Below are 11,309 nucleotides of genomic sequence, written 5' to 3' on the forward strand. Positions count from 1 at the left end.
CAAAAATAGTGCATTCATTTACTGTCTCTGTCTGTATGAATGTGCCACAGAAAGTTGAACACAAGTCATTTAGAATACACTACTTTTAAGCAGTCTTACTTTAGGACTCCTACAAAGTTTCACATTGGAGTCTCTATATTGAGTTTATCTTCTAAAGACAACACTGCTTATTGTTTAGGGTGATTTATTGGATAATGCCATTTATGGTAGGAGATTACATATAGTAGTGTACTCTATGTAAGGAATTTAAAAAATATATATTGGATTTGTGAAATGATGAACTAACGTGTTAGATTGCTGAGTAAAAACATAGGCTGAATACATGTTGGGAACATTTTATTCTCCTCCTAAATGGACTGAAAGTTTGTTGTTTACAGAACGCTTGATGGTATAATTGCAAACCATTTACTGTATAATAGGGTAGTAATGCGGTGACAATAAAGCCCATTAGCAGGCTTCATTCAAAGATACATGCCCAATCTATCAGATGAATTATGCATTGTTCCAGATATGGAGTGCACTAATTGACTGAATTCATCATTTGAATTATAACCTCATGCATTAAGCGTCAATGTAGTGACATATATCACTGCTTTGCAAACTGCAACCATAACTTAAGATCTGTATCTTTTTGTCCCAGTGCCAAACCAACATAATTGTTGTGACTATGTACACATGGTTTTGATATACTTATCAATCACACTGTTATTATCACACACTCTGCTGACACCTGGATAAACCTGTAAAAGGATGAAAGTTTCAGCCATACTGTATCAGTTAGCATAACTGTGTCTCTTATTGTACGTACTTTCCACTATAGTTAAATATTGTATGCTTTCCAGTGCAAGGACCCACATACACTGCTTCCCTCAATCAAATATAAATAAAATCAGTTATTTGTCTTAAATGGGTCGTCCCCACAAACAAACAAACAAAACAAACACTTAAAAAAACTCACAATACTTAAATTTATCTATGCCTTCATTGGAAATACTACAATACAATAAAAAATAACCCTATATATATATATATATATATATATATATATATATATATATATTATACAGTATATATAAAATTGTGCAAAATATGTCTACATAATTATGTAATCTTAAAGTGGAAGTCAACCCAGAAATGTTCTTTACAATAATATGTTCTATGCAGCCCACTAGTTTAAACATGACATTCTAATTAATATTGCAGTCATGGAATATGAGTTAAGCAGTAAATTGCACCCGTTTTTTGTCCATCTCACGGGCCGGCCATTTTGCCACTTTCTGTCGACTGAAAACAGCATCATAGTTGCTCAAGACTCAGGTCACGACCAATCATGACTCAGCTTCAGAAAACAGGTGAGCCGTGATTGGTTGTATTCCACAAACGCAGTGTTAGTCAGAATGGCATGTTTAGAATAGTGAAGGTGCAGAGAACATATTATTGCAAAGAATTTTTGGGGTGTTGACTTTCCCTTTAAATAAAAAATTCTGATTAATTATACCCCAATATAGTTTCAAGGCTGAAATGTATTTTTAGTAAACTTTCCTTCAAAATGAGTAAGTAAGTATCAATATATACTGGAGGTAAATAATACAATTTTCTTTTATTATTTCCAAATGATAACTTCACTTTAACATTACCTTTCTTTGCTGCTTTGCCGACGACAATAGTGAGGCATTTTCATTTGGACTTGGTACATTCAGCAGTTACTAAATATGGTTCATCGGCCTGTAATGACCAACAATCATATTTAGATTTATGAACCCTTTTTTCCTTTACGACCAACATGTTACATGTTGCTTTCCCATATATGGCTCAACTATCAATGGTATGAAGGCACTGCACGCCCCTGTGCTTCAAGTGATCCACTTGAGTGACATCCTGCACTTCGAGGCCTAGCCACAGCTGAATGTCACTTTGTTGCTTGACCTTAAATGTTGAGCTCTTCCTCTGCCTCCATCTCTGTGACCTTAGCTTTTGAATCCTCATCTTCTTGCTCATCATCGGAGCAGTCCGCCCAACGCCCGACCCTTCTGACTCCTTCGGCCACCATTGGGGCATTAACACATGGATTGTGGTCATAGATGACAAGTTTCAGCCCCTGCAAGTGTGAGAGAGCGGGGAAGCGTTGGATTTTGTTTCGATCCACATCGATGACAGCGAGGAAGTGCATTTCCAACAGCACTGGCGGGAACTCTGTCAACTCGTTCCCAGCCAACCAGATACTTCTCAGCTCTTCGAGCCTGTTCAGTTCATAGGGTAAGCAGCGTATTTGGTTATAGCCAACGTGCAGGGTCTTGAGATTGGGAAGCTCACAAACCACGTTTGGGAATACTGTAAAGCAATTGGTCTCCAGCCACAGTGTGTTAAGTTCCTTGAGTTCCTGGAGTTCCTTGGGGAGGTAGAAGAGTTTGTTGTTGCCCAAGTAAAGAACGCTAAGCTGAGGTAGTCTGCAGACAGCCGAGGGCAGCTCTTCAAAACAGTTAAAGTCAAGAGCCAGAAGCTGAAGCTTCCTCAGGTGGTGCAGTTCATCGGGCAAACTGCTGAGGTTGTTGTCGCTCAGATAGAGTTTCACCAGCTCATCAAACACACAAGCAGCAACAGGTAACTGCCGCAACTGACGGCTACTCAGGTCCAGAGTCCGATCAAGTGGCATCTCCTTCAGGTCGCCCACTAGGAAGCGTTGACAGCGCTCTAACGGAATGAAGGCGATGACACCTCGCATGGCATTTCCCATTTTGCCCCCTTGCTGGTCCTTCACAGGAATTTTAGGTAAGCAGTTGTCATCTTTACGTATTTTTCATCTTAATCCACTTAAGATGGTCTGTTGCAGCTCCAGAGTGCATGAAAATATGCAGAAAACAGCAGTTGTTAGCTTAGAAATAATCTATGTAACATTTTGTACTTCTATGAAGCGACAATCAGATGGTTAGGATGCTAATTACAACATTTCATGTGATAAAAGAATACACAGATGAGTAATATGCAACAGCAATGAGCATTGATCACAGAAATAGTACCCATTAAAATAAAATTACCTACTTTCCAACAAATCCGATCCATGACTATCTTTATCGCCAGTAGTTAGTGGTGTGTTTATCCAGTATAATCGGCTGGAAAGACATTAGGTTCCCTGAGTGAATGTTCCCTAGTGCGTAACTCAGTGTCGCTGAGCTTTGCCCTGACTTTCAAGGCAACCACCAACAGCTCTCTCCTCCCCATTTGTGCCAAATGACTCCCGCCTCTTCTTCCCCGAGATGACAGAGGTGGGACAAAGGGAAAGACAGGGAGGGGCACAGCATGTCATGGATATGCAAGGCAAGTGTTTTCTGCAAAAGTCAAAGATAAAATGTTTTGATAGGGCTGGACGCAATTTATCATCTGGGGAAAAGATGGAGTGACAAAGACTTGATTTTTTGGATAGTTTCCTCTGACTTGAAAGAATTAACATTTTGATGCAATTATGACAGAAGCACATGAAGATGATAACGAACGGCATAAAATCATGTCACAATAGCTACATGGTACAATGAATAGTGTAGAAGAACTGACCTAATGTTATGTACTATATTACATTTCAAGCAACTGTATTGTTTCTTATGTTACACGTTCTTGGAATATTGAGGTGTAGTGGAGAATTTGGAGGTACAGATCTGTCTTCTACATCGATAGTGCGCATATTGTGTGTTCTGTGGATCAACCAGAACTGTCACTTTGGATTCAGGATTCACACACATTTACTTAAGTTACTTTCTGTTTGAATTTGTTTCAGAAATCTTTTCAGCAATTCCAGAAGTGTCAGACCGACATTCATTATTTTGCATACCTTCAACAAGAGATTTTTTTTAACTGGATCCAACTGGATGGAATGTCATGTTCCTTATCAGAAGAGGCACTGGTCTGTGTTCACTGGCAGATTTTTTTTTAGCACGTCCTCTTCCCTCTTCATCCTCTTATAGACTGGGGCCTGCGCTCCAACAGCAAACTAGCACATGGAATGTGTATTGTTGAAAGTGTAGTTGACTTTCCAGTCAATGAGGGGTCAGTAATGTCATTACTTCCACGGTCAAAGCCAGAAATATTACAGCATGTTGAGACAAGTTTGACAAGGTGTGTTGTGGATTGCCTTACGGATATCAGATTAATCAAGGTACCATCTGCACTGTCTAATAAGAGCCACTCTCAACAATCCTGCCTTTGATAACGAAATAATAACAAATTATCATTACAATACAGAATGTTTTTCTTTGTTAAGCCACATTTAACCCTTTCTGGTTACTTCAGTATTGAATGTCATTAAATTGTGTAGGACAGTGTATCTTAGTTTATGGCCAGTCAGGAAAAGTAACTATCTATCTTCTCTAGTGGGTCACCAATGCAATGGAGCACTTTGAAGGTAGCATTAACAATTCCCTCTGGAACCATTAAAACTACAATGTTTGTCATGGGACTTGCTGATGGTGTTGTGGTTCACTCACTTGTTTTCCTTTCAGGCACTATGGGTTCCATTCCTGCTTAGCGATGGTGTAGGTACATCCAACCATCTTTTTCTGTACCATTTTGTTCATCATCTATGTATTTCAGGTACCGTAATATGTTCTGTTAAATATTAAAATTGGGTACGCCCAAAGACACTGTGAGTATTGTGGTTTGTTCAAATATAATTGGAAAATATAATTGGACTCAGCGTAAAGTAATTAGTATGGAAGACATCCATGTCTGTCCATTACGGCATGGCACAAAACATATATGGAGACAGGGAGAGATAAAGGGAGGAGTGGACGAGCAAATTAAAAACCAAGCAAATAAAACAAACACGTTAAAAAAAATCCTAATCCATTCACCTTCTCTCAAAGTGTCTGTGTGTCTTCATTAAGGTCACTCCCGGATAACTTTGGGCATTACACACAGACAGTTGCAGGGCACAAAAGGCCAAACAACCATTAATTGCACAAGACATGTTAGAGTCTTCGGTGAATCTAACATGCATGTTTTTGGAATGTAGGACATAACTGGAGTAGCTGGGGAAAAAACAAACACAAAACAGGCAATCAAAGGGAGAACACAAACGCCTCACACAAAAGCCGTAGGTGAGAGTCACCTGAAACCTCAAACCTGTGAGATGACCGTGCTAACCACTTGATCACAGTGCTGCCATTACTTCTTATTTTGTAATAGCCACCAACGTTTGCTTTGTAATATGTTAAATTGTAAGAGACCAAAAATAATTAAATTGTAGTTTTAGAAGTGAAACCTGAAGGAAAACAACTGAAAGCAGATGGAGAAGAGCTACACTGTTTACAATGCAAAAGCATCTAATGGTTGAGTGGGTGTGGCGGTAGTTTGAGAAAATTCTCATTGTCCAAAGTAAATGTTTGGCACGTTTGCTCGGTAGTGAGCATCATCCCATGTGAACTACACACTCGTTCGGGCTTGTGTACGGAAGTGGTCTGCGGGTCGTAAGGTCAAAGGGTAAAGGCTATTCCTCTTTTCGGTTGAGAACACAGCCATCTTGGATTTAACGAAGTCAAGTGAAATTGATGCGGTGAGGCTATTTTTAATTGTATATGGCCTTTCTGATACGACGCGCAGCTCAGCTCGTTGAAATGAATGAGAGAATTTAGCCCCGGTGTTTTCCTGTGCCTTTTCGCTGGTGAACGGTTCATTTAGCTGTTAGCTTCATTTGATTGTCGCTGTTGCTGCCTGGCAAACGGAGCATAAATTGAGCCGAGAAAGAGGCATCTGTCTCAAGGTATATGCAATCTAGCCTGCTCTTGCTACCGCTGGGAAGCCAATATTGTTTGTTTTCCAAATACGCGCAAAAGACGCATGGATAGCTGTTGTTATTAGCATAATGGTTTGTTCGCGAAGCCACATTAGCGAGCTAAGCTAACGCTATATACAAGCACGGCGCTTGCTTGCAGCCTACCTGCCTACACAGGCTAGGTAGTCGGGTCCTTAGCTAACTAGCATGTTAGCATCGGAGCCAAGTACTTAAAATGTGACAAAATATCTACTATGGTAAACTGCTAAACATTAAGCTAACAGAAACGTATGCACTCCTTTTAATATGTATTTTTTCCTAATATCGTAATCATCTTGTGATCGGTGCATCGCGGGAAATGTGTCGCTAACATCTGAGCTGTTCACTTCATGGTAGCGTTTGGCTGAATATCACTGTGCGAAATATAAGGAGCAGTGCAAAAGTGCCTTTCAACGTTTAGATGGATAGACTTTATAGTTCACATGGCTCACGTATACATACAAAGACACTGCGCACCCCTTAAACACAACCCAGGTTAAAATTTAAACTAGGCGAAAACCTATTAACAAAGAAATGTCAACATAGACACTTACTTACACTGTGTATAAACCGGTGGCTATTTAACCAATTATAAGGATAAGTAAAAGTAAATAAACAGGTAGACACAATTCTGTTTGAGTTCAAATCCTATAGCTGACTTGTGCTCCAAAACTGGCTAAGGATCTGTTGAGGTGATTATAGTTCTTGGTCGTCCTCTTTTGTCCATTGACCCCTTCATAGGTACTTACATCATCTTTACTCTCTGTGCAGGTGACAAAAGGCATGTTTGGTTCGAGAAAGAAATTTGCAGAGTTCGTTGAGGTAGTGGACAACGACTTTACTGATGAAAGCATGTACTACAACCAGCCGTCGATGTTCCCACATCGGTCGGACAAAGATGTGAGCTCTTTTTAGTCCTAATGTGGTCACCTGTCTATCGAAGGTCTCCTGTCCTCACAGAATTTTCCCCCCCAGATGCTGTCGTCACCTTCGCCGTCCTCCTCCTCGGGGCAGCTGTCACAGCTTGGTGCAAGTTTGTATGGTCCACAAAGTGAGTGCAGGAACACTGTCACACTATATGCAAAATGGTGGGGAAAAAAATGTTATATTAGTGTAGGACATAGACTCTGAATTGGATTACTTGTCTGTATTTTCTATTTACTATTATTGTTTTTCCTCTGCAGGTGCACTCGGCTTTTCGGTAAGAGGCATGGGGAACAGTACGCCTCAATTAAACCGAAATCTAACACAAAGCACCCAGCTACAAAGTCACATCACCCCCACAACAGGTGTCCCCACCATGTCCCTCCATACTCCTCCATCACCAAGCAGGTGCCAGGCTCATGACACTTTAATCTATCTGAAATTAAACATAGATCTGACGTGATTAAAGAAATATTATAGAATAATAAAGGTTTCCCCGTTTCTTTCAACAGGGGGTCTTTACCGATGAACACAAGGAACATGCTGAACCACTCTCAGGTCGGTCAAGGCCTCGGTATGAGCGGCAGGACCAATAGTATGAGCAGCTCAGGCCTCGGCAGCCCCAATCGCAGCTCTCCGAGTATCATCTGTATGCCCAAACAGCAACCAGCACGTCAAGCCTTCACTGTAAACAGGTATGAGGCTGAAATTAGATGGACACACCTGCTTTTGCTAAGTCTTGTGTATATGATGCCGCTTTCCCACTTAACAGTCACAATTGTTGGTGTGTTATAAATCATTTTAAGTATGTCTAATCTGTAATTCGTATTGTTTGGACACATCTATGCAGCATGTCCGGATTTGGAATGAACCGCAATCAGGCTTTTGGGATGAACAACTCATTATCAAGCAATATCTTCAATGGCACAGGTCAGTATGTTAATCCAAAGTGTCATTTAGAAGTGCAGTTTTTTTTCTCTCCAACACCTTAGGTGTATCTCAATGAATTAGTGTGTCATGCAAAACAGATTTTATCCAGGAGTTCAATTAAAAAAAAAAAACTCTTACTGCATAGATTTGAAACATATTGATTATTACAGTTTTCAGCTTTACATCTTTAATTTAGAATTTAGCCAGGAATTCTGAACTTTATGAATCTGTAACATTACTGATTGAATACTGAATTGAACTCCTAAAATGGATGAACTTTTTTTTTTTTTTTCCTTGACTTTCAGTTTACGACTAAACTGTAGTATGAGAGAATGTGTTAATTGAGGGTGTTATATCAAATTCTTCTTATAATAGATATTTTGTTTTGCCCCGAACAGACAATGCTCTGAATGAGCACCGTCAAGACTTTTTTTTTTTTTTTTTTGTATGTATGAGGTGCTAACTTTTTAGTAAATTGAATGAGTAACATGTTCTTCTTCCACTTGCTGCAGATGGGAGTGAAAACCTTGCCGGACTGGATCTGTCAGATTTCCCTGCATTAGCGGACAGGAGTCGGAGAGAAGGGACCGGCAACCCAACACCGGTGCTTAACCCGCTGGCTGGAAGAGCTCCTTATGGTAGGCCTACAAACTGCAGAAAATGTTTCTTTTAAACACTAATTAATAAGCACATGAACAACTTGCGCCAGTAAGGAAAAACATGAATATCAAATTATACTGTTTTTATGATAATGGCCTTTTTGTCTAATCCTGTCCCATTTCTTTGTTGCTGACTAACAAGTTGGCATGGTGACAAAACCATCAACGGAACAGACGCAGGATTTCTCAATCCATAATGAGGACTTCCCTGCGTTGCCCGGCCCAAATTACAAGGATCCGTCGTTGACCAGCGATGACAATAAAACTGTAAGTGGACCACACCACAACATACTTGGCAATCCTTTTTGATCTTTTACCATTTTTTTTCTGTGCTTGTGATTTGTTTAGAACTTGAACTCAACAAGCAAGAGCACATCCAACACAGATGGGCCCAAGTTCCCCGGGGACAAGACGGCCTCGGCGCAGAACAATAACCAGAAGAAAGGGATCCAGGTGTTGCCCGACGGTGAGCGCTCTCATTGTACTGCTGCAATTCTATGGAGAAATGCATTTAAGGTAGACAAGCTCACTGCGTAAGAGGTTGGAAATGAAGTTGCCTACTTGCTTGGCTGAGATGACATTGCATTGATCATAAGAAGTTTGCTCTAAACCCTTGTGCTGTCTTGTGGCTGCAGGCCGGGTGACGAACATTCCCTCAGGCATGGTGACGGACCAATTTGGTATGATTGGCCTTTTGACCTTCATCCGGGCAGCAGAAACGGATCCTGGGATGGTCCACCTAGCGCTGGGAAGCGACCTCACAACACTGGGTCTCAATTTGAATTCACCAGAGTACGATCGCAATCGCTTCCGCGAGCAATACTTTTAACATGGACCGCAATCCAAAAATTTGACTGACTGCTTCCTCTCTTGACAGGAATCTTTACCCCAAGTTTGCATCACCATGGGCCTCAGCACCCTGTCGACCTCAAGATATTGGTAAGCCAGCAACCCGGATACAAGTGGCTTCTCTTATAATACTTATCTGACCTTTGCTATTTCGTTAGACTTCCATGTTCCATCGGAGTACTTAACCAATATCCACATAAGGGACAAGGTAAATGAAGTACAGTGGAATCTCTAAGATTGATTGCAGTATGTCTTGAGATGCCGATCGGTATCCATTTTTTCCCCTTTATTTTCACACAATTTTGCCCAGAGGAAATTAATATTGTGTGCATTTCTTCCTGGGTGAAACTGTTGCTGTCATAAAATCGATACGCATGTCATAACATTTCTCCATTCTTGACTGTCTCACAAGTGTTAATTTAACCACTATTAAAAGGAAAAAAAAACATTGAGCACTCACCCATTACTTGGGTGATGAAGAGCCGTGACGTGATGAACACGTGAAGGTTACTGTGTGTACATTGGAAGCGAGTGTTTGCAAAGGAAGGCAAAAACACAGCTCACTTTGTCACAGTATAGGATAAACAAAATATATAAATGTTCTAATTCATCCAATCCGCTTATCCTCACGAGGGTCGCGGGCGTGCTGAGCCTATCCCAGCTGTCTTTGGGCCGTAGGCGGGGGACACCCCGAATTGGTTGCCAGCCAATTGCAGGGCACACAGAGACAAACAAACATTCTAGTGACATCACAAAAAAGCTCAAGAACAAGCAAAACACACTAGATGCTGCCTCCATTGAGGTCCCATGAGATTTGTCCAATTCTGGCGCACCGACATGCATATGACATTTACTTTATACGATTTAAGAGGCGTATTTGATCAGAATGTAGTTCAAATTCGTAATTGTCCGACTTAAGAGGTTCCACTGTATATGACTGCAATTTTCAAAATTTCTTCAAGTTGTACATTTTGGTCCTGTGCTCATTTTTTGTTCTCTTGCGGTCTTGCCCCCAGCTGGCTGCTATTAAACTATCTCGATATGGCGAAGACTTGTTGTTCTACTTGTACTACATGAATGGTGGGGACTTGCTTCAGCTATTGGCAGCAGTAGAACTGTGAGTAGTTAACGATGAATTATTCAACCGTGGTCATGCGCTGACTGGGTTTTTAAATCATCCTGTGTTCGTAACTCTCCTGCCTAGCTTTAACCGGGACTGGCGGTACCACAAAGAGGAGCGACTTTGGATCACAAGAGCACCTGGCATGGAGCCGACAATGAAGACCAATGCCTACGAGAGGGGCACCTACTACTTTTTTGATTGTCTTAACTGGAGAAAAGTGGCCAAGGTAAATAGCTAGCTGCGCAGTTGTAATCTGTCTCTCAGAATAGCTACAATGCTCATTTTTGGTGTCCAAAATTGTCTGTAAATCTAAGGAATTCCATCTGGAGTACGACAAGCTGGAAGAGAGGCCTCACGTGCCAACAACATTCAACTACAACCCAGCCCAGCAGGCCTTCTAAGGCCGACCTGTCCACAAGGCTACAGCTGTTCCTGCACATAATGCTGTCGTCCAGGGAGGGCGCTGTGGTTCTCACAGCCTGGTTTTTATTCCTCGAGGATTTGTCTGTTTGACTGCAGGGGAGGCGTGTCTGACATCAGAACTGCCATCCTTTCCAAAATTTCATGCTGCCCAGAACACCAACACTTTTGTTTTTATTCTATTTGTTTCCCCCTGTTTTTTTCTGTCTTGTTTTGAGCAGGGTCTGTGTTTTGTTTACGTCTGAGTCTGAAGCCTGAATTCTCCCAGGAAGGAGGACTGACCCTTGTTTGTAACATCAGAAAAAGTGAGGGGGGAGGCAAAGTTAAAATCCTCAGACTCAAGTGAAAGGGTGAAAGAAATGCAATGTTTATTGTTGCACTATATTTAGTAATAAAAGAACACAACATTTGTTTGTGCTTTTTATTATGCCAACACTCCCTGCATTTGTTTTGCTTCTATTTTTCCCTTGGTTCAGGTATTTGCAATTTCTCACATTTCATTCCTTTTCTTCCACCTCCAACTATTTCCTCTCATTTCGTGTTCCTCTTGATGTTTTTCTCCGAACCTCGGGTTTTACAAGTGTGGACTACTTGCTGTCCACCA

At 41.0% G+C, this 11,309-nt stretch overlaps 2 protein-coding genes across 3 annotated transcripts; one reads left to right on the plus strand and one right to left on the minus strand.

Annotated features, from left to right (window-relative positions):
* Positions 1-1,624: 1,624 nt before the first annotated feature.
* Positions 1,625-5,031, minus strand: lrrc10 (leucine rich repeat containing 10). Of its 2 annotated transcripts, XM_086028900.1 has the most exons (4): positions 4,842-5,031; positions 3,824-3,982; positions 3,040-3,241; positions 1,625-2,830 (listed from the first exon to the last, which is right to left on the minus strand). In XM_086028900.1, exon 4 carries the CDS (start codon positions 2,732-2,734, stop codon positions 1,928-1,930), a length of 807 nt encoding a protein of 268 aa, XP_085885026.1. In that variant the 5' UTR covers positions 2,735-2,830; positions 3,040-3,241; positions 3,824-3,982; positions 4,842-5,031; the 3' UTR covers positions 1,625-1,927. The 2 variants fall into 2 exon arrangements, with proteins under 2 accessions (XP_085885026.1, XP_085885025.1); XM_086028899.1 differs by having other exon boundaries at positions 1,625-3,241.
* Positions 5,032-5,368: 337 nt separating this feature from the next.
* cnot2 (CCR4-NOT transcription complex, subunit 2) lies at positions 5,369-11,138 on the plus strand. The gene is made up of 15 exons (XM_086028143.1): positions 5,369-5,542; positions 6,572-6,700; positions 6,776-6,851; positions 6,985-7,132; positions 7,237-7,419; positions 7,575-7,654; positions 8,167-8,292; positions 8,456-8,580; positions 8,662-8,779; positions 8,949-9,105; positions 9,191-9,252; positions 9,321-9,370; positions 10,179-10,279; positions 10,367-10,511; positions 10,600-11,138. Exons 2-15 carry the CDS (start codon positions 6,584-6,586, stop codon positions 10,684-10,686), a joined length of 1,575 nt encoding a protein of 524 aa, XP_085884269.1. The 5' UTR covers positions 5,369-5,542; positions 6,572-6,583; the 3' UTR covers positions 10,687-11,138.
* The last annotated feature ends 171 nt before the right edge of the window (positions 11,139-11,309 follow it).

Source organism: Filicampus tigris, chromosome 4, assembly GCF_054856515.1.
Source record: "Filicampus tigris isolate MCC_2025a chromosome 4, RoL_Ftig_1.0, whole genome shotgun sequence".
Classification (NCBI taxonomy): domain Eukaryota; kingdom Metazoa; phylum Chordata; class Actinopteri; order Syngnathiformes; family Syngnathidae; genus Filicampus; species Filicampus tigris.